The 24,575-nt window shown below is 37.9% G+C and overlaps 1 protein-coding gene across 2 annotated transcripts in view; it reads left to right on the top strand.

Moving 5' to 3' along the window:
• The window catches only part of LOC124149744 (GTP cyclohydrolase 1-like), a 132,660-nt gene that overhangs the window by 25,157 nt on the left and 82,928 nt on the right, over positions 1-24,575 (top strand). For both annotated transcript variants that reach the window (XM_046521498.2, XM_046521499.2), the window contains exon 2: positions 293-402. In XM_046521498.2, the coding sequence (XP_046377454.2) occupies positions 293-402 (110 nt within the window). The remainder of the gene's footprint in view (positions 1-292; positions 403-24,575) is intronic.

Genomic DNA, 24,575 nt, shown 5'->3' with positions numbered 1-24,575 from the left:
ATCATTCATTGATAGGTAATGTTGTACATTTACTTGCACTCTCCTGACACTTGGGAATAGTTGGAACTTAAGAAGTTGCCTTTATTAAGGTTAGTAATGTCTTTGGTCTGGAAGACATGATGGTGATACTGGTATTTTGAGGCTTTAGAAACTTTAAGGAAATGGTGTGAAAGGTGCTGCCTCTGTTTCTACTTAATATGGATGCCTGTAGTTTGTTTAAATCTAATTTTTTAATCCTTTTACGTTTGCACATAAATTTGATATGTTACGGTGTATTATTTTGTCTTTTCAGAGGTGTTAAATGATGCTGTGTTTGATGAGGATCATGATGAGATGGTGATAGTGAAAGATATTGAAATGTTCTCATTATGCGAGCACCATCTGGTACCATTCATGGGCAAGGTAAGATACACCTACATAATTTGTCTCCACAGGGGAACAAAAGTTTGTTTTCACTCCAAGTAGTATAGGTAATGATGGTTCTGGACCACTTCCACTGGAGCCTGATTCATATACCTATACTGCTACTACAGATGGCATTTTTTATGCCATAAAGATTATGAGATTCAATGATAGTCATGAGATTAACTTAAATTGGCTCTAGCTCACCAATACCTGGGGCCAATCATTGCTTTAGATGAGCCTAAATGGTAATAAAAATATTCTTCATTATTTTTATCGATAAAGCGATATTCAACATTTTTATTAAGTTCTTCGTTCATTTTACTAGGAGACCAGACTATATAACTACACTCTTCTTGTAAATTGATAAGAAACAATTGATAACCGTATTTGGTTTGTTTGACATCACTGATATAATAAAAACCTTGTGGTAATTCTCTCCATTTAATAGTTTTTTCCATTATTATATATTTATGTAAGCATTTGTCTAAATGTGATCAAACGATAGTAAGCGATCTATTTTTAATCTCCAACCAGTTCTTTGATTTTGGCATGGAATAATTGTTGGCTTGTTGCCTCCCCTGTTCTATGAACTTTTTTTTCTCGTCTTCGCTAATACCACTGGTCTTATGAGATTTTGATCGAATCTCCTGCTTCATTTCATTGTATTTGGTGAGTTCTGACAGCACTAAACGAAACTCATCCTCGGATATCTTACCTTGGCCATTGCTGTCGAAATATGATCCTCAATGCTGTTCAACTTTGCTTCGGCGAGTATCCGAATACTATCGTGTTTTAATGCTTTCTTTTGTAACCTACGAGAAATGAATTTTATCGCTAATCCTGCCAGTCCAGAGACTCCAGCGGTTATTTCCATGCCGAGCAGGATAGGCGCGGCGATTATAGTTGATAGTAAACCGATACCCGCTACACCGAGTCCCATGCCAGGATACTACAAGCGCGGTGTCAACTCCGTCCAGAGCATTCACGGCTCTTCGATACTTTTTATACAATCCAAGTCTCAACTCCCTATCCTTCTCTATTCGATGTTTTATGTCGCTTATTTGATGTAATCGAAATCCATCAACAGTATCCATCTTTTCAAATGCTTCATCGAGCGCTGGATATAAACTCATAGTGTATATTACGATCATATAATAGTCTTTAATTGGTCTTGCTTAAATGTTTTGAGGGTATACATCAATCTTATCAAATGTATATTATACGGCAAGAATATCTTAGTAAGAGAAATGCTGTCACTTTTATAATTTTGGACCCCCTCGAGGGTTGCAACGGGTGATGCTCCGATATGAATAATACTGCAACGTCGACGCTCGTGTTTCTTTAGCCATTTAATCGATAGACCTGGTAATATTTCGAAGGCATTTTCCGGTGCATCTCCGAATCAGACTTCAATAATAAGAGTAGAAATATTAGGTATTGCACTCAAGTTATCTTTAATATCTTCGAATTCAGTAATCAAATTTAAAGTAACATTTTTTAAGGCCGGACGACTATATAACATATGACCTGGGTTTTCTGGCAGGGGGGTAACTAACACACTTTTTCGTTTTGATGGGATATAAGCCGCGAGTACGATGCCACTATTTATTATCTTAGTTAAATTATGTCCCTTACCCATCATCACATAAGGTGGGGTAATGACGATATTCAGTAGCCACTCGATGTTTGCTTCGACCATAGTCAATTTATTATCGTCGTTGCGAGTAATATTGTACGAAGTGTTTTTAATGAGTCTACTAACGTCGACATTGCTTAAATCTTCTAGATTACCCGTGAATGTGACTTCTTTCCGCTTGTAAACATTATCGTGTAAGTGTAAAGCGTATAACTTACCACTGTAACCGGGTTTATCAAATCCTTCTGTGTCTCCGAGATCGGAAAGCGCAATTGTATTACATTGTCTGAGCGTTCCAGGGCCTGATGCATCAACCATTATTTATAATATGGAGTGTTACACTTAAGTATCCTATATGTACAGGTTGATGTTTTACATCTAATACAGAAATTTTGAGGTCTGAAATAATACCACGCTTCAATTTTTTATATTGTAATGACGAGAAAGATTCCGTTCTACCGCTATTATATTTTTCATTTTTCACTGAAACACATCTGAGCAGAGTTGAAGGACTTTCTAGTTGAATATTATCTGTCGTGCTTATTTGATCAAGATGGATGCACAACTCCTTATAGGGAACTAAATTGGGCAATGTATCTCCATCAGGATGTGTGCCAATTAAGCGACTAAATTCCAATGTACCTGGTTGTTCTATTACAATTATAGGTGGATTTCCATGGTCTGTTTTCACTGTCCCAGTCGCCTCATTTTGTGAGAGACTAACTCCATTAGGCTTAAAAATTTCATTATTGAGTGAGCTTACGCTGTAATACCCATCAGGTATAGTAATGCGTTTGATAATAATACCATATATAGTCATTAGTATTATCCTATTATTATTTTTTGCAGCACTTATATTGGTCCACAGTGGGTAATACGTTACATCGCATAGAGCGACTTCGAGCTGACCATCCGAGTTATCGATAGTACGAAGCAGTTGAATAGACTGGCCATTTGTTATTCCCGGGAGTGTAACATACATATCAAATATACAATGATACTACAGTGATCGCTCGCTATTGCGCTACCAATGGGGTCCAAATAATTGGTGGGCGTTATAGACGATGAGCCGTTTAACCGAGGCCGAGGCGGGGGAGCGCGCTCGGCAAATCTCAAATCATCAAAAGGCCTATGTGTTTATCTCACGTCACGTCAAAATAGTATATATTTTTATGGACCTAGATCTACCTGTAATATCATTCATTTATTAAATCTGTCATATTTCACAATGTCTGAAATACGTATTCCATTCTAATTTATCATTTTTTATCAATAAATTAAAAAATTATTCACTATTTCCCGCGATGTTATTGAAAATAAAATTCTCGGACACACATTTCGACAACGGGTCCGCATCGAACATGTCAAAGAGCAAAATAAAGACTATTTTAAGCAAATCTTTAAATATATTATACAAAGTGATAAATAAAATCAACAAAAATATATCTAAAAGTAATCAAACTTACATCTAAGTTATTATTTCCATCGTTTCGTGCGATCGCGTGTAATGTAAGTCAAATGACATCTCGGCTTTCGTCGCCTTGAATTCTTGGCTCGGACACAACGTTTAATGCAAAAATATATGCATGAAAAATCTTTGTCACAGCTCGTAACCTAGCATGATACATTCGCGAAGTTCCATATTTTTAATATATATCGTGATTTCCTGCTTAAAACGTTCAGAATAACACGATTTAACAAAAAATCTTTCGCTAACTTCTGAAATTTATCAAACACGAGCTTTGTATCACAACTTGATTGGCTGCCTGAGGTCACGTGCTCAAAATTGACCAATCACGAAACTTGTAGCAGAATTCGGCAAGAAAGCGTCATTAGAAACAAATTTTAATCCAATGAAATCACTTGTTATAACTACGGGGAAAAAAACAGGCGATGTTACGAAAGCGCGATTACGAAATGAATGACCGCCGTGTTGTGACAGCAACTACATGTGTGTGACAGTTTAGCCTTAAATTGGATTGCCCACTAATTAAGAATATAAACTTCACTTGTGGTTCTCTTTTATTGCATGCATGCGCTTCTAAGATCAAAGGATGTATAGTGTGAAAAGTTAACTAGTAGAACAATCGTATTTCCGGGACCTGCCGCGGATGTTTACAAACAGATTATTAGAACTCCATTCAGCGATAAACCGTTGATTATTCAATGAGAAGCGTTATGTGCAAATAAACAACGAACAACAATACAATCATGTCTGTGTAAAACTCTCAGTATTAAAAGTGTACATAAATTTTGGGAGCCATGCGTTACCGCGCGTAATAACCGAAGTAGCGCTTTATCGAAGAGCGCAATAGCGAGCGATCACTGTATATCATAACTTAAATATGGAATCAACCATTATTTATAATATGGAGTGTTACACTTAAGTATCCTATATGTACTGGTTGGTGTTTTACATCTAATACAGAAATTTTGAGGTCTGAAATAATACCCCGCTTTAATTTTTTATATTGTAATGACTAAAAAAAGATTCCGTTCTACCGCTATTATATTTTTCATCTTTAGCTGGAACACATCTGAGTAGAGTTGAAGGACTTTCTTGTTGAATATTATCCGTCGTACTGATCTAAACAAGATGGATGCACAACTCTTTATAGGGAACTAAATCGGGTAATGCATATACAGTCACTGGTTTGTTTGGTGGTAATAATACTGATACTAACTGTCCAAATCCAAGTGTAATTGCTAAGTCCGCGTAATTAAGTATACTTGTTTCTCCAGTGTATATTTTCACTGTCCCAGTCGCCTCATTTTGTGTGATACTAATTCCATTAGGTTTAAAAATTTCATCATTGAGTGAGCATACGCTGTAATACCCATCAGGTATAATAATGTATTTGTCAATACCATTGTTTTCACCTGGTATAATCATCTTATTATTTCTTTTTTAAGCATTTATATTGGTCCACAGTGGGTAATACGTTACATCACAGATAGCTACTTTGAGTTGGCCATCCGAGTTATCGATAGTATGAAGCAGTTCAATAGACTGACCATTTGTTATTCCCGGGAGTGTAACATACATATTAAATATACAGTGATACTATATCATAACTTAAATATGAAATCGAAACAGATTACTAATCAATCGATTATGGTTAATTCCTATGGTGATGATTTTTTCGTTAAATTACCCGATATCTTTGAAAAGTACAGGGTCACGGCAACTAGCGATAAAATGATCCACGATTGGTTTCACAATCCGATGCAATTTTGGCAGAATCAGTTAAACTTTGCCGTATGGTGTGCCACAATGGGATGTGGCGTATCTGTTAATGCCCCAGGATTTAAACTATATAAGTCTGTTTTATTATTTCACATGTACTATCAGATTAGACGTATACTTAAAGAAATTAATGCTCCATTACCACAGGATCGAACGTGGAATTCCACAAATAATAATTATGATAGGTCCGCGTAAGAGCGTATTTGTAATGAATTTAATGTTTCTACGAGTAAAGATTGGCGCATTAAAGGAGCAAACCATGGTCTAGGAGTTCCTTACACAGAGGAAAATATATCCGTCAAAGAAGAAAGCGATTATGTATATAAAACACTTAATAAACTTCCAGTTAATTTTTATAAGTTGAGGAGTGACAGCAAACTTTACTCAAGAATATATGATCATTGGCATAAAACCGGTCATTGGTATAAAGGCTGGGAACTTTATAGTAACGATTGGAGAGGGGATATTATGAGTTCTAAGAGTGGGTTAATTCATATTGTTAAAAAATTTGTACAACCGAACGATGACGCTTGGAATGAATTTCTTAATGATAAAACGGAAAATAATTTTACTAACCCAGGATTTGTAAGATTTAATGAATCGATAAGAACTTATGTATGGGCAATTCTCGGTGCGCAATCGCAAACACGAACGTCCATTATCGGTACTGGGACTGCGTTCGATGCGCAAAAACAGTTTGTCGCAAACGTGGAGGACGCCATTAATTCACCAGTTGACATACCATCGTCTATAAAGCGTTTTCAAGATGCATTACAGTACGCTCAATCCAAAGTGGACTACGTTTATGCGCCGGGACTATACATGTCTCCGAGTAATATGGATCTTAAGATCGGTCAAGTGATAGGTTATAATAATAAAATTGTTATCGCTACGGATCAACAAAAACCAGGTATTAATTCAGATATGAACGTCGAATTAATAACGCAAACAATCACGGGCGAAAAGGGAATAGTCAAGCCACGAACACCACATGTTTCACAAACATCTACTAACGCACAACCACAAGTACCACCACATATTGAGGCTAAAAATCAACAACATATCGATGAAAAAACAGCGCTTGTATTAGGTGGAGTCGCGGTTGGTTTACTCATGATTTGGTTAAATAGTTCTTAGCAGATACGTACAACAGCGTTGCAATTGCTACGAACAGTGCCCACAAGTTTTGACTAAGCCAAGTGGTGGTCTTAGCTATTAAATTCAATAGCCAGGAAACAACACTCCCTATTATACCGGGAAGTGCGGCCGTGGCTTTCTCAGCGAGCTTTCCCAGTGCTGAGCCTAATACTTTTAAATGCTTTTTTATCCACTCTTTTATCCACTCTTTTATACCATCCGACGTAGGGGGTGATCCGCCGCTACCACCTGTACCGCCACCGGTTAACGCGAGAGTCAAAGTCGATATAATAAATCCCAACGCGGTTAAAATACTGGCAATGGTTATTCCCTGTTCTCTGAACAATGTTTTAATTTTATCGGCCAGTGTAGTGTCATCGTTGAGGACTTGATGGATAGTTTCTCGAATTCGAGTGATTTGTGAACGAAGTGCCTCTCTATTAGTGGAAGCTGCTTCGAGGCAGGCCGATCTTTCGTCTTCTAAGTTACGCAATCTTTCCTCTACGCGGCGTCTATTTAACTCATCGCCCGGCTGTTCAAGTTTTGTTTTCTCGTAAGCTATATGCTTGTCGATTTCGGATATCTTTGCTATATTATTGATGAGTTCTCCCCGCATTGTTCGTAATTCCCTAATACTAAACTCCGAGGATTGTATCTGTAACGTGGAATTATCGTAATAGGTATCTAAGATTTCTCCGAGTCCGTCCGAGGCCACCATCGAGGCTGCTTCCAAATCATCTGTATTAACGAGTTCTTTCCTCATAGTCTTAAGAGCCTTAGTAGTCTTCGCGGAAAGTTTTGGTCGTCGGTAGTAGTACACAAAACCTAATTCATCACGAACAGTGCCGATGCCGTGTTTAGCAGCTATCGTAGACAAGGCTAGGGGCTTACGAGTACGAGAATGCAAAAGATCAATATCCGGAGCGCCAAGCAGTCGCAATATTCCTTTACTATCTATCTCAAACTTTGAATATTCATGAACAATAGGACTATCATTTTTAAAGGAATCCTAATAATCATTGACGGTTGATTGTAAAATTTCATCGTTAAGATTCGTGCCACCAAAGTTGGTTTCATCAGTATCTTCGATTGGATTCTGGTTATCAAAGTCATCAAAGGTACTTAGATCTAAGTCATTATGTTCAAAATTAGCCATTTTTATATTAAACATAGGGTACACGTTTTCAATATAACAATGTCATCGCAATACGGCGCAAGTTAAACCCACAACGTAGACTTCGAGATCCATTAGGGGTCAAAGCAATTCGTCAGTCTGTAACTATAACTAATAACCCTAGTACCATCGATCAGAATCAAACGCTTCTGGTTCGCTTTCCTAATCTCGGCGCACACGATGTGTTAGTTCCGGGAACTGTCCGACTAGCATTTACGATTGGTTTGACTTCTACCGACGTTAACAGAGAGCCCTTTCAGAACATAGGTCGTGCTATCATTAAGAAATTCGCAATTAAAATTAGCGGTAATGAGGTTTTGAGTATCGACGATAGCGATGTATACTATTGCTACATGGATCTCTGGAGAACGGATAAAGAGCGGGAAAACTTACAGTACCAAGGTATTTGTAATAGGAACACATTGAAACTGCGCGTAGGTGCTGAAAATGGTGTTGATACCAACAAAGAAGATAAGGCCGTTGCTGACGCATTAGGTAACTGATTCTATATTCCCCTTGACTTTGAATTACTAGATTCCCACATGCCCTTTTATCAAGCATCCCTAGGCGCTATCATATGCAGGCAAACGGGCTGCGGAAAAACAGCTTTTATTCTAGATATTTTAGAAAGTCATTATCGGGACGTTTTCGATCATATTATTATTCTGTGCCCGACTATAAGCGTTAATAAAACCTACCTATCAAGAGATTGGGTAATGAATGATGATGGGGTACACAGAGTTGATCCGGGCGATCGTTTACAAGACTGCCTCCGAGTATGTCACGAAAAATACAAAGGAGAATCAACCCTTTTCATAATAGACGACTGCAGCGCGAGTAAAGAACTCACAAAAAAGAAAGATATGCTTTCGTATTTAGCATTCTCCGGACGGCATACTCAACATAGCGTTTGGGTACTTACTCAAAAATACAACTCTGTCCTGAAAGATCTCAGAGAGCAGACCAAATGGGTAGCACTGTTTCATTGCAAAGACCGAGATTCATTCGAGGAATGTTTACACAAAAATGATGTCATTTATGCCAAGCTCGAACAAGATAAAGTCAGAAAAGTGTTAGCGGCAACGAAGCACTGTAAACTCGTATTAAAAACCGATCAACCAGCTGCTTATGCAATTGCTTAGCAAATTATAGCAAAATATAGCAAAATTGTAGCAAAATTATAGCAAAATGTAGCAAAAATGTAGCAAAATGTAGCAAATTGAACATTAGCGGTTAATATTACATAAAATGTGGTTCGAAATCCTCATTCTTTCGTTCATTATTACGGGTTGTATTGGATACGTCATATTATATTATGTTAGACTTAAATATCTCCTTAGGTATTACATTATGGAATGCGATGAACTCATCGAACAAATGCTCAAAGAATCTGATGCAGATCAAAAAACACATCAACATGCTGAAGTAGTTACAGATAAATCTTTAGATAAACATAGAGAAAGACTCGCCGCTTTGGTAGCCGGTGGAAAATGTTCCCAATATTTGGGAGAAAATTATACCATCGAAAAAATTGATAACATGACCGACGAAGAGATTAAAAAACTGTACGCGAGTTACGAGTCTAGACTGGGAGCTACCATGACTAAAACGATAGGGTTGTCTATATTACAAGTTGTAGCTAGTACGTTTCTCCCCATCCCGGCAGAACATCGCATGTATTTATGCGAATCTCTCGAGAAAGACCCATTCATCGAACACGCTATAAGCTCAGTGAGCTGTGAGTTTTATCATAGATACGGGATGTTCTTAGCTCCGTTCACCACAGCTTTAATAACGGCTAGGTATTGTCAATTTAAACATACATGCCCACTTAATAATAACGAAGTTCAAACGAGTTGCTGGTATAGCGGCTGTATGGTTCTTTTATAAGACCGGAGAAGAGAAAACGTCACCCCCGCCGCAACAACAAGTTCAATTAGAGGTTAGCCCGCATATAATGCTATAATAAACATGACTACTCCAGTTACAGACGGTAAAATGTTGGTAAACGCGATGTATCATTCAGCGGTGGTCACCGGCTTGGCCATTGGCTATGCCCGTATGGCTAAAATGATTACTAAAGCCACACCTCCCAAGCTAGATTTTAATAGTTATGATATTGGTATGGCCATTCTTGATATTGGATTAGCAATGGCAACGAAGGATATGCTCATCAAACAAGGGCTTATTCCGGAAGACATAATGAAGTAATTAAACATTTGAATATATTATATTATCGAACATTTGAACATTTTATATTTTTATAAACATGGCAACAATTGCAATGATGGTCGGTAGAGCTATTGTTAATGCTCTAGCTTTTTCGGGGAGCAATTTTTTATTTTCTAGTATGAGGGAATCAAACGCTAAAGAAGTTGAAGAGGAACGTAAACGACATAACAATGCTTTAGAACAACTCCAAGCAGCCCAGTCACAATATACGCGGCAGAGAATGAAGAGATTAGACTTTATTCATGAAAAACTGCTTAAGGAAGGACATTCAATTCAAACGTTTTAGGATGTCTAATCTGCCATGCACGAATACTACCTCGTTTATGGGAAAAAACTCGACCCAATACCGAGACCAACAATGAGTCAGTTTTATACACTGTCAGAGGAACAAAAGAACCGTGAGGTCGCATTTGTGATTATGGGATTGACTTCTGTATTGATTTTCAGCTATACCATGACTACTCATAAATAACCACAGCTGTGGCTATGCATAATCAATATCTCACCAGTGTAGATGTGATTTGCATTTAGACAAATGATATGATAGATGTATAAACCATGAATAATTGCAAATTTACACTCATGGGTAAGACTACTCTATGTAACCGACGCTGTCTTGAAATTTACTGCGGTATACACAATTATTACATCAAGCGTGGAAACATAAACTATACGTGTTCTGTATGCGGGATAGGAGTCAAAGGTTGTTATTGTTTATGTAAGGAACACGGTGCTGATAGGGTCAGGAACCAGATTATTTATGCTAGGAAGAGAGATTACATCAATGAGAGGAATAGGTTGGGGAGAATACGTATTTAGATATATGAAAACAACCAATTAGACATTTGTCTCATTTTGCATATACCATTCAACCACAATGGTTTGTGTCAGAGAGTTGAAGGCTATGGCAAAGCAAAGTGGCCTACGTGGATATTCTCGAATGAGAAAAGCTGAATTGATTACCTTACTCGGTTTGGAATACAACAAACCCCAGACTGTTAGGGAACTCAAAGCTCGAGCGAGAAACAGTGGGCTGAGAGGTTATTCTAGAATGAGAAGAGCTGAATTGATCGCTTTACTAGATAATAATGATAATGATGATGTTGATAATAATCAACAACAACAAGAATTAATATTTGTACCCACATCCGCCGGCGTTGGTAAATATCTAAGAGGTTGGAAGATGGATATTAATTCCAACATGGATGTTAACGATATTAAGCCCATCATATCCAGTAAAATTAACGAGGAATTAGATGATTTACATAGTATAAAATACCAGCTGACGATTAAAATGACATTGAGTAAAAGTAACACAGACGATAGCACCGAATATACCGAACCATATTTCCGTAGCAATCAAGAAGTTATAACTGAATCCGATACTATAAACTCATCATTAGATACATCAATTCAGAGAATACAGGAAACTTTAGAACGCTGGACTAATAGAGGTTCTGGTTGGGGTGTGGATAAAATCGATAGTTTATATTTAGATATAGCGAATTATATGCCTTTCAAAGGTGGATCTTATATAGATTTACCCCCGTATTATAAGAAGAAAAAAGCCATAATTAACGTAAAAAATAAATCCGATGACTGTTTAAGAATGATGATAAGATCTGCATTGTTCCCCGTAGACAAGCATCCGGATAGACCTTCTAGCTATCCCCAAAACGATGGACTCAACTTTGATGGTATAGACGAACCTACACAAATATCACAAATTGATAAGGTGGAAAAGCAAAATAATTTAGCTATAAATGTTTTCGGACATTCTAAAGGAATTGTTGTACACAGGATAAGCTCCGCTCCGGAAAATATCCCCAGAATCAATTCATTTCTGATCGAAAAAGATGGTAAATATCATTATACGTGGATAAAGAGTTTAAACAGGCTATTATACGATCAAACTAAACATAAAGAAAAGAAATATTTCTGCGAAAGATGCCTGCATGGGTACAGCAGACAAGATCTATTAGAAGCGCATAAAGAAGACTGTAGAGGTGTTGGACAGAATGCTATCAGGATCGATATGTCTAAAGAGGGAAAAAATATATTAAAATTTGAACATTATTGTAATCAAATGCCAGTACCGTACGAAATTTACGCCGACTTCGAAGCGCTTATCAAACCCATAGAAAATACCAACCATAATAATCAAGATAGTAGTTTTACGTACAAAACTCAAGAACATATTCCTTGTGGGTTTGGATATATAGTTGTAAGGTATGATGGGAAAACAAACCCGCCCGTGATTTACAGAGGTCCCGATGCAGCGGGAAAGTTCCTAGAATATCTACAAAATGAAGAGAGAATAATCAGGGAAAAATTATCGTGTAAGAAACCCATGCGTATGACGAGGGATGATTGGAGGGCCCATAAGAAGTCAACGAGTTGTCACGTTTGTAATAAACCCCTGGATGGGGATTCCGTAAGAGATCATTGTCACGTCACGGGTAATTATCGGGGAGCCGCTCATAACGAGTGTAACTTGAAACTAAAAATGAATTCTCAAACAATACACATCCCCGTTGTGTTTCATAACCTTAGGGGATACGATTCACATCTCATTATGCAAGCTATCTCGAAGACCGACGGCGGTTTAACGTGCATTCCTAATAATATGGAAAAATACATATTGTTCTCGTTGACTAAACCTATACATTATAGGGACAAGGATGGGAAATCTAGAATAAAGCAAAGTAATGGGCTTAGATTCATAGACTCCGTACAGTTTCTGTTATCTTCCCTGGACAATTTAGCTAATGCGAACAATCCTGATGACTTTGCGATAACAAATAAATATACCGATAAGATAACTCGTCATTTGTTGCTGAGAAAAGGTGTATATCCTTACGAATATATGGATGATTGGTCTAGATTCGAAATAACTGAATAACCACCCCTCGAATCATTCTATAGTAACTTAACAGAATCTAAAATAACAGATGCCGATTATGAACACGCTCTGACAGTCTGGGATAAATTGGGTTGTAAGAATTTAGGCGATTATCACGATCTGTACTTAAAAACCGATGTACTGTTACTCGCCGATATATTCGAGATATTTAGAAAGACATGTTTAAAACAATACGGCTTGGACCCGGCATGGTACTATTCCAGTCCCGGACTATCATGGGATGCATTGTTGACGAAGACCGGCGTAGAACTAAAACTACTCACAGATTACGATATGCACTTGTTTATTGAGAAAGGATTAAGAGGGGGTATATCGATGGCGGCGAAAAGGTATTCTAAGTCTAATAATAAATTAGTGGAAGGAAACGATCCGAGTAAACCCGACACGCATATATTATTAATGGTTAATAAAGATTGGATGTCGGAATATCAACGCTCCTTGATGGGTAATTGTTGGTTAGCTAACGTAGAAAAACTCGTACCAAATTTGATGGATAAAACAAAATATATAGTTCACTACAGAAATCTCCAGTTGTATCTATCGTTAGGTATGAAAATACACAGAGTTCTAAAGTTCGATCAAATCCCTTGGATGGAGCCCTATATAAGGTTGAACACAGATTTAAGAAAGATAGCTACCAGCGATTTCGAAAAGAACCTATATAAGCTCATGAATAACTCAGTATTTGGTAAAACTATGGAGAATCTAAGGAAGCGTGTTGATGTTAAATTAGTCAGATCTAATGAGGAAGAAAGACTCAGGAAACTTATAGCCAGTCCGGCTTTTAACAGAAGCAAGATATTCGATAACGACTTAGCCGCGTTGCATATGCAGAAGAGTAATATAAAATTCAACAGACCGGTGTACGTCGGTATGAGTATTCTCGACTTGTCAAAACACTTAATGTATGACTTTTATTACAACGAACTTAAGAAGCAATGCAGCGATAGATGCGAGGTGTTATATACCGACACAGATTCTTTGTTGATGGAAATACAAACCGAGGATGTGTATAAAGATATGGCAGAAAATATAGATATGTACAACACGAGCGATTACCCAAAAGATAATCCACTGCACAGCGTAGTAAATAAAAAAGTGTTAGGTAAGATGAAGGATGAATGTGCTGGGACCCCTGTAGCGAAGTGTGTGGGATTAAGACCTAAGATGTATTCTATAAAGAAGTCCGATAATGGAGAGATAAGAAAAGCTAAGGGTGTTAAGAAGTATGTGGTAAAAAAGCATATCAAACACGAACAGTATAAAGAAGCATTATTCAACGGTAGAACATTCAAACACGAGATGAACTCTTTAAGAAGTTACAATCATAGGATATATGGATTAAGAATGAACAAGACATCATTATCCCCCTTAGATACAAAGAGATGGATTGATAATGATGGTGTAACTACCTTTGCTTATGGTTATGGTGGTAATACCCTACTGTCGGGAACTATGAACAACTCTTCTCGTACAAATGCCCTACCCAGTCCATCTTGAAGATAATAAAGAATAGGCTCTCCTTCTTTCGTAACCTCGCCATGAATGGCTGGAAAATTGCTGATGCGGTGTAAAACAATATTCATTCATTCATTCTTTCGTAACCAATCGACTATTGTTATACGTTTTAAGGGACCATATGGGATCGGTTGCGCGACGTAGGCCTCCTTCGAGTTCACCGGCCTGGTATAAATATCTTACCCTTACTCTATCCGGAAGTTTTCGTTCTTTGCCTCTCCTCAGTGCTGAGGATTCGGAAGTCACGGATTTCATTTTAATAGCATCGGATGGTTTCTTCCCTATTAATCTCGTTACTTCATTATTCAGCGCTGATACAACGGCTGATAATCGTGTCACCCATTCGGTTGATCTTAATCATTCCAATTTCATTTCGATCCCATACTGATAGCCAAACAAACGTTCCGCTAATGTCCTGCTAAATCTTTCGACGATAGCTTGACTGCGGTGGGCCTCTCTTTCTCCACGGACGATTTCGACATTGTGCTTTGTTAACAGTTTAGTTACCAATCCCATAAACTTGCGACCGGGATCTACTTGAAATAGCTTAGGCCATTTTAGTGGTCCGCGTTTATATATGCGACTCAGTGCATTAGCTACTTCTGTTGAATCTTTCGAGGTTAATGGCTCAGCCTCTTTGTATCGACTAGCCACATCCACTACTGTTAAAGCGTATTTATACGTTTTACGTTTTGCGTTTTACCTTATCGTGGGGAAGAAACAAGAGGTCAGCCTGATGAACTTCATTCGTTGTAAAAATATCAAACTTTTTCTTCGGTATATAACGCGGTGCCGGTAAATATATTTGCCACATCGCTTGTTTCTTTAACCGATCCTTGGCCACATCTTTAGATACCTTAGCCGCGGTGGCTAATTTTTGTATTGCTCCTATACCTTTCCAATATCCTCGTGGGCTATAGTAAATTTTATCCATTATTAATTAATATTGATGTTTCGTTTAATACAACTCATGACTATCGTTGAATCGCATCATCATTTTGGCATAAAAAATTCCCCCTATAGTGGTGGTATAGGTATATGAATCCGGCTCCAGTGGAAGTGGTCCAGAACCATCATTACCTATACTACTCTCCATGTTTAGAGATACCTTTAGTTTCTGGTTCCATCAACATGATCCACACAGTTGAAGATCTTAACCAACAAGGAATCAAAACAGAAAGAGTTAATTACCTTAATAAAGCCAGAGAACCAGTTTGTGGAGGAATGTATCATTTCTAGTGTCACCAAACCAGCTTTGCTAAACATTCATTCTTCCAAATTTCTTAATTTTGACACCTTCCTGAGAAAAGTCAAGTTTCCACCCTTCCCACACTAGGCTAGAATTATGGCGTTATATTTTGGCTGGACTAACGAGTGCATAGTCCAGTCAAAATCGCATTACGAAATCTACATCTGGTTTGAAAACGTCTGTGCAGATTTCGGTCAATTGTAGGATTTGCAAAACGTGTGTACCGCCAACTCCTCATCAACAGATATTTTCCAAATCTTTTCATGTTTTTAATCAAGGTGCTCACATGATTTGATGCTTTGTAAGACCTGTTTTATTACAACATAGATATTGATTATGGATCAGATCGTCTTCACTGGGCAATTCGATTTTATTTGAAGCAAATGCAAGTGATAAGAGAGGTGGAATCTTAATGGTCATTACGAGGGTCATAGAAGGGTCATAACTCGTAATAGCCGCTACGATCGAGCCCAGACATTCCAGCATAGTTCATCATGGGTGGAAACCGGACTTTTACATTCAGTTAACTTCCTTGCCTCGTGAAGATGAATTTGATCGAGATAATCTTTCTGATGATTTGTGACCCCAATTGTCCACCCATCAGTCCGTTGGACGCCGTTACATAAATTCCGTCACCGTCATCAATTTTGCTTATAATGTCCATTTGTGAAAATGTAAGTTATGAGGTTTGTTTTCATAACATATAAAAAAATCTTACCTCATGTAGCTTAATTCGTAACATGACTTCAGCGGCAAGTGGCGAACATGGCGAGTGGTTACATTTGTTTAGCTGAGGCTCGAAAACATGTGACATGGGGATACTTGTAACATAATATATAACTTTTAGCATGTTTAGTGGCATGGGCATTTATTGTCATTCCAAGTTTATAATTCGTGTCAGGGATTTATTGTCTCTTAAGCCTTGTTAAATAACACTATTGTTATAAATATATGTTCCCTAAACTTGTGTCTCCATCATCCCATGTTTTAATTTGCTCAGTAACTTATCTGCAATGTGTACAATATGTGAAGCCCATTGGTGTCCCCACCATGATATTGCTGGAATATTGCTAAAAGCAGCGTAAAACCATACTCACTCGCTCACTCACTCACTCACTCACTCACTCACTCACTCACTCACTCACTCATCTATAGCTGCTCACTTACTTCAGCATAGCCTGGAATGAATCAGTAATCACGTGGACGTGGTAGTGATTGATGGATAAAATGATAGACACCAATAACTGTTCTTATTCCATACTTCTCAACAAAATTAGGGGAATATCAGGTTTTCAGAAGCTGAGACCATGAACACGAAACAGACATTAACATGTATTTTATAAACAAAAAGTGCAACGAATAAATAGGAAATGAATGCAACGAGAGCCTGAGTGCTGGCAATGAATACACCAGTGTCATAAGACAAAGTCACACATGTGCCACTAATGTATATGAACACCTCTTTGCTGTTTGCAGTCGCTGCATAGATGCCGCGTTAAGTGCTCTAAAGTCCACTGAGTGTGTTTGGAGGGCAAGTTACAGTTGTTGCAGATTTGCTGGCTGAGGATTTTTCTGCACCAGATTCCTCCCAAGGACATCCCACAGTTGTACATTTAGTGCAAGATCTGCAGAACTTGAACAGATTACTGATTTCCTCAGCTAACAATGAACCTATTTGGCAGCCATCAACTCTGCTGGCTCTTGACACTAAGATCCTGGACCATCCCTGAGCTCGGTCTAGTAGAAGTTTTGTCCTCCTGTGTGGGACTTGACTGTTGCTCTTCACCATCTCAACTTGGCTTCGATAAAGAACACTTGGTGTCTGTGTTTCTCCCTTAGCCACTGTGACTTGTGTCAGCGAATACATGTACCAGATTTCGCGAGGATCAATTTTGGACAGCACTGTCATGGTGCTATTTGTCTTGGTCCCTGTTAGGACTCTATGCTAAAAATCAACTTCCTAGTCAACCTGGTCGAATGTTAAGCATTCCACTGCTATCATCGGTCGTCAGTTCCTAACACCAGCAGGAACTGCCTTTCTGTCCAGTCTGAGCCTATCGAGGTATCAGCGAAATTGATGCACTAGAAACACTGTCAATATGTGGTGCATCCACATGGGCGGAAAAAGCATTTTCAAATGGGAGGGTTCCAAATGATCAAAATCCTCTCAGATAATTTTACTGCCAACAACATGCTACTGCCCAGACCTCCTGGACACCCCCTTCCTATCTGGGTCCGCCTATGATCAACGGTCTCAGATGGGATTTCATCCAGACTGTCCTATAAAGTATGCGTGATAAAAAAAATTAATTTGACATTCAATGTAATATTTAATATTTATCCTGTCTCTCACAAACTGCCTGCCTATCCTACCCCTCTCAGGATGGTCTCGTGTAACTGTACTTCAGCTTCTGAAGACAAGAATGAAGGCTTGGGCATTGTGTGTTCCGGACAGGCTGTGTTCAGATAAGTGTTTCAAGTTGCAAAACTGTTTCCATTTCATGTTTGGAAAAAGAGACAAAATGCTTAGTGTGAGACAGTGTTAGATATTAAATATTAAATTTAATGTTAAATCAATAATTTCAGACAATATTCAACTAACAACCATTGAACAGAAGTTAAAAGTTCTTGCAGTTCTCTCATTTTGTCACATGTAGTCACTGTAGAAACGATAGAGTGATACCCAATACCTTTAGCTCCCTGGGATACTGCCAACTTAACCTGATGTGTACAACACAATGCACTTGAATAAGTTGTCCATTTTGCTGCTTGGCATCAAGTCTGTTATGTCTACTGGTTAAAACGGCTGCTGTGTCTGCTACAAAGCCAAACGGTTTAACAATGTTTTCATCACAGATCCTTTTCCTTGTGAGAAACTCAGTTAGGGCTTGTTCAGTTTCTGCAATCAGTATTCTGTTCATTCTCTGATATAAAATGCATTATTACCCACATGGTGAAGATACAGTTGGTAAAATACTAAATCTGTACGTCACACGTGTGTCATACAAGGTTGACCTTGTTTTATTCATTTTGATTGGATAACTGTGACCTTTGTCACACCAGGACTACTTTTTTCGTTCATAAAAAATTGCGAGACATCATTCATTTTGCAACTACAAGGCAGAACTGAAGCAATCTCATGAGAGCGAGAGATATTTACAAACACTTTATTAAACCAAACAATATAGTCACACGCATCAAATTTGGTTTACATTGTATATAAGTTATGCATAGAGCTAGACATTATATAATCCAGCTATGTCCATTTACAATGTACGACTACCAAACAATAGATTGAGGGTCCCAATGAGCGTGACGCACCCAACCACTTTTGCAACTTTCAGTAAAAGGATAAGCGTGGTGAAATGAAGTCAGTTTTAACAATCTGGACAGATATCTAGACTTACTTGGGATGATCCAGTTGTGCCATCAGTGTCCCTTTTGAAGCGTAATTTGTGTTTCGTGAATACTGCACGATCAGATCACTCAAAATTAACATTTCCGATAAAAATTATTCGAAAACTCCGTAGAAGTGTGCCTGATTTCTGACGTGTGGCCCAAAATATCCCAAATGTGAACAATAACATTCCCTATCTCTTGCGTAAAACTCTGTGACTAGATCACGTTCAAAGCTGTCACTGATATGCAAGCAAACTTGAGTTTGTTGATTTTCACGTCTTCAGTATAGGGTGGTACAGATAACATGAATGTCTTTGGCGAACACTCTGATTTCACTCAACCAAAATGGTACGGACATGATATAAATTCAGCTGATAGATTAAGGATACCGAACCGATTTGATTGCACAGACGGGACCCCGGCAGTGAGAGTGACCGACTATTGGTCCGCTATTCAAAGCGCGGTGCTAATGTGACTTTTCAAATTTTCTTATAGTTGTCGTGTGTACTAACAACATGGTGCTTGAATTACCATAAGTTGAAGAAATTCTTCCAAAAGGATCTTGAGCGTCGGTGCTGTTATGTTTGCAAACACAACAGCAGGCGCATGTTGTTAATGCATATGCATAGAAATGTCAACAATGCCCATATTTGGGCATATATCAATATTCATGCGCAACCAGATTTTGCAACCGGTTTCAGTTTGGTCTGTGAACGAGTGAAAGTTGTTATGTATTTACACTTAAATATATATTTAACGTGGGTAATAAATAAAATACCACACTCATTCTCGTTAGATACCATTTTCACAAAACTCGTGAACTTTCTATGGTATCTGATTTGGCTTTCACTTGGTCAGATACCATAGAAAGTCCACTCGTTTCGTAAAAAAAAAGTATCTAACGAGAATGAGTGTGGTATTCTCTACGCATGTTGCCTCACCACCCATTGATACTCGGACAACGAAAGTTTCTTTTCAAAAGTGGTATCACTTATCTCATCAAGAATTATGTCTATGTAGTCACAGCCATTTATTTTGTCAATCTATGCTTGTTTCTCTGCATTTCTCTAATTCCATTATAATTTGCAGCCTTTTGTTGTAACTGTATCATTGGAATTTGAAAATGCATGAAATCTGCAAGATCCTGATTAGCTATGAGATAAACAGTACGAAACTGATTGACATAACTGTCAAGTGTTTCTGTTAATTTGACTTGACTACGATGTACAACATTCTGCTGTGATCAATTTGCGAAAAAAAGCTGCAACTTGTGAATACTGTCAATTTGAGTTTTTGCATGTTCATGTGGAGCTAATGCAGAATTCTGAAGGTTTGTTACATCTTTGATGTTTGTGAAGGGATTGGAGGCTGTAGCTCGTAAGCTAACATCACATGGCATTCCATATTCTGAATTGAACAGTCATAGCCATGGATATTTGCTGAACCATTCATCGGTTTCACCGGACAACACACTTGATTTATCATGATCACACTGATTGCTTATGTTACAGCTACTACTCAATCCCCCACTGACATTTTTTGTTCTTTCCCAAACCTTTTAATTCATTCACTGATAGGGAAGATGGACGAGCTCAGTCACTGAAAACGGCTTACATGTACAGTCAAGTCCCATTAATCCGACATGGTTGGTTGCATATGATTATGTTGGATTAACGAGTATGTTGAATAAACAAAATTAAGAAGTATCAACGATCATGATCGAAAATCGGACAACTACTCAATAAATAACGATACGAACATGTAACAGATAATGATAAATGAAATGTTCATATTGTAATGTTATATTGTTAGCCAGAACCTATCTGATTTTAATGAGCTTGAGGTAATCTAAACATGTGAAAGTGTTTATTTTTATTTAAAGTATTAATTGTTTATTGTTAAACAAGTTTATCTCTGCAGCCGTTGTAATATGCAGCTACTAGCCGCCTTGTCTCTCATCAAACCACAGGTCTGTGTGCTCGCAGGCAGTTGACCACGGAGTACGCTGATCACTGTGACGGATTAACGAGACAGTGATTTAGTTAATATGTTGCAAATGAGATTAATGAGACTTGACTGTACTCAGTATCATTACCCCTCTTGGTATAATTGATGTGACATGACTTAGCGCATGATAAATGATGTTCTGGCTATTTATTGTTATGGGAAAACTAAAACAGAACTACTTTTCAAGCTGTGCATTACAGACAGAATTTATGAGTTTTATTTAATCCTGTTGTAAATTAGCAAAGTCAACTAAAAGATATGTTGTACAATGAATATGATTGTTCATCAGTGTGTGAGTAGTGTCAAAATATTGCTGGACATTTGGGATTGCTAGCGATAAAAGTTACTCGCCAGTTTCAGATTTCACAAGCCATGGTAACTGCATGCACCATTTTGGAAGAAAAGTCTTTTCCTGATCTGTTTTTTCATTCTCCCATATTCGCTCCTATTTCTCTTCATTGCTCATTATTTCGCTTAAGATATGGACCAGGTTTGCCTCCCCTGAAATGGGAATGCAAGCTTAGCCATTGAGATGTGTCACAGGCTCAGGTCAGAGTTAACCCCCTGGATGCCACAGGGACATATATGTCCTTCCTCTACAACCCACACTTTGAAGTCGAATAAAATTCAAAATACGTCACCCACAGAAATACACTTCACAGTTTTGAATAAGGTGGGATATGCCCTGTTCTGTGATATCATTTTTTACACATTCCTAAATCACCACTCAAGGAGTTATTTACAGCATGTTTTGAAATTTAAATTTCAGATATTTACTCGGAGAAATGAATTTCAAAAATAGCATATTAGTGATCACGGGTATCTGTCTTATATGAAATCACCAATGATCATTCCAAAACGTCTCCGATAACTCTAGAATTGTTTAGAATGTTTTGGAAAATAGGGGAGATATATATTAATCAAAATACCAGTGCCGTCTTTCTCCGACGTTATCAAAGACATAAAACCAGCCATGACGTCAAAAGGAATGGTGTTATTTTTTTGGTATTACATTACATTTGATGATAAGGCTGGTGCTCCATTAATAATGGTGCAACATTAGTCAAAATACACTTACACAATCAGGAGAATGTTGGAATCTAAGGACTAAGTTATAGGTTAGATAGGGCCATCCATTTTATAGCCAGAGGTAGATCCAGTGCAGAGTGCAGAGTTGGGTCCCTTAGGCACACCAGAAACCTATGATTGTGGGTTTGAATCCCAGGTCGCCCCGATTATGTTTCTAGGTTTGTCAGCACCATACTCGTGCTTTGCGGGTCTGAGACCTGCATCACTTTGGGCTTTCCTCCAACTTTAAGCTTACTAGCCGTGATATAACTGGAATACTGTTAAAAGCAGCGTTAAACCCAACTCACTCACTCACTATTGCATAATGTATGCCAGCAGTCAGTCCTAAAACACTCAGCCAATGTGTACAGTGTAATGTAACACATTAGCAAGTGACAGATTTACAGAGTCTATGACATGTCTCTTCATCTTTGTAGTGCTATTTCATGACTACAATGGTATATTGTGATTTGGAGAAAAAATACAAACCAGTCTGTGTTTTGCAACCACTTGATGGGGATCGTCGTGATTATTTTCATCACTATTGTTGGTCACAGGTAGGGGTTCACTTGTACTTCTTCTGAAATCACCAATTCATCTTCCAAGAAAATTTAACATTTCATGATAACACGAAAGCTATTGTCACTGTCAAGGACATATCAGCAAGTTTTGATCAGGGCACACCGAGAAGGAACAAAGTAAATATGATCAATGATTTATTTTATACACAAATCAGTGATTATATTAGATACAGAAAAGTCTCACAACAAAATAAATGAGAGTACCGGAGTGCGAACAATAAACTTGATTGAAGAAATAGTAGTATGCTTCGCACATCGTTTTTTCACCGAATAGTGAAACTGTGATGTAAATAGCCTTTTTCTCATTTCTGTTGAAAGATATTATGTTATAACCCCCTCATATGAAGGAATCATTGTTTATTATTGGATAGGAGAATGTCCAAGAGTTGAAAATGGTGAAGAATAGGTTTGCTTTGCTGAGAACGTGAACAGAGGCTTGCCTCCAAGAGTGGAGGTACAGGCTTGTGTGATCAAGTGTTTAATTATGGAGGTAGCTAGTGCGATCATGTGTCTAATTTTGGAGGTAATTTCCTCCAGCAAGACCTTATTTGGAGCCTCTATATATAAAGGCTCCACCTCTGCTGTATTTTCATTTCAGCCTTTGAAATTCATAGTCAGGACAAAAGTGCAAATAAACCTTATTTTCTTGCTGCTTTAAATGTTTTGAATACAATAATTTTAAAACTTATTCAATCTCACTCTATGCATTTCTTCTTTTGATCCAAGGTTAAAACATGCTTTAACAAAGGTTTCCAGCTTCTTAAAAAGCAATCTACCCGAACACACCAGGCACCACTATGTTCACCTCCCAAGAATCTCAGTCATGCACGCTTTACATGCTGGACGACCTACACACACTCAACATATGAGCTGAGCAATATATGTGTCATATTATTAGAGAATACATTTTTTTCTCTCACAAAGGTCCTCCACAATCATGTCTACTTTATGTTAGTAATTGAGGGAAAATAGGAACCCCCAAAAAATCGTCCGACATGTCTCAAAGAATAGCACATATATTTTCTACCTCTGATTCGCTTGTTAGAGTTTGTGTTTGTCGCGCATGCAGCACACAAAACAAGACATGTCCTTCATGTTCCCATTTCACAAATTAAAGAGGCACTGATCTAACGCAATTCCCCGGACTGGTTGTTGCCTTTGTTATTGTTTATTCCCCCCGTGAGTACCCGGATGATACGCAACGCAACTGAGCGTGACCAGAGACTGGGCTACCGTCTGCAAGGACAGTTAAATAAACTTGGAGGCTGGAGGCAATATTTGTTTTACGCATTTTTGCATAAACACTGATTGGTTAACAAAGGGCGCATGTTAATTAATTTCTTCAGCCCAAACAAACAGACAAAAAGAAGGGCGGAGCTCATCGGATGTCGTCATTTGGAAATACCCCAGATGGTTATAGTTTAATACTAAAAAAAGTATCCATGCAGTGAAAGCATTTTCGGATTTCGGATTGCGTCGATAATACGATTACTACTCCCTTGTCATCCACGTTTTCTCGTATAACCCCTACACTTGTGTATTTGTTGTTATTCACTTGATGCTCAGTTAATGAATTTATTACAGGTACAATTAGTGGTAGCATCACTTAGATTACCTGACAAAGGTTCCCATTTGGCATTTATTGTGTCTGGGGTAATTATTCAATCTAAATCCAGGTTTCAAGTGAGGTGAAATGTGTGTTATGTAATATGCACGTGGCAGCCCAGCAAGAGATGAATGATCGGTTGATTTACTTTTTTTTGTATATCAACGGATCGTTCCTACTCATCAAAGGATTAACAGAAAATACGTTGATTGATTAATCACTGTTATCTTGCACAGTGGATATGTCAAAAGTGAGTGTTTACATGTCTAGGTTTACTAAAACAAAGGGAATACACTCATATCATGGCGTGAAGTGCCCATGTAAAAACAACATACTTTGTTCAAAGGGTTAACTGATAATGCGTTGATTGATTGATCATTGTTATCTATCACT

The sequence above is a fragment of the Haliotis rufescens genome, unplaced genomic scaffold, assembly GCF_023055435.1.
Source record: "Haliotis rufescens isolate VD_foot unplaced genomic scaffold, xgHalRufe1.0.p SCAF_3, whole genome shotgun sequence".
Lineage (NCBI taxonomy): Eukaryota > Metazoa > Mollusca > Gastropoda > Lepetellida > Haliotidae > Haliotis > Haliotis rufescens.
The sequence above is the reverse complement of the archived record's forward strand: the minus strand, read 5'-3'. Positions and strand labels throughout refer to the sequence as shown.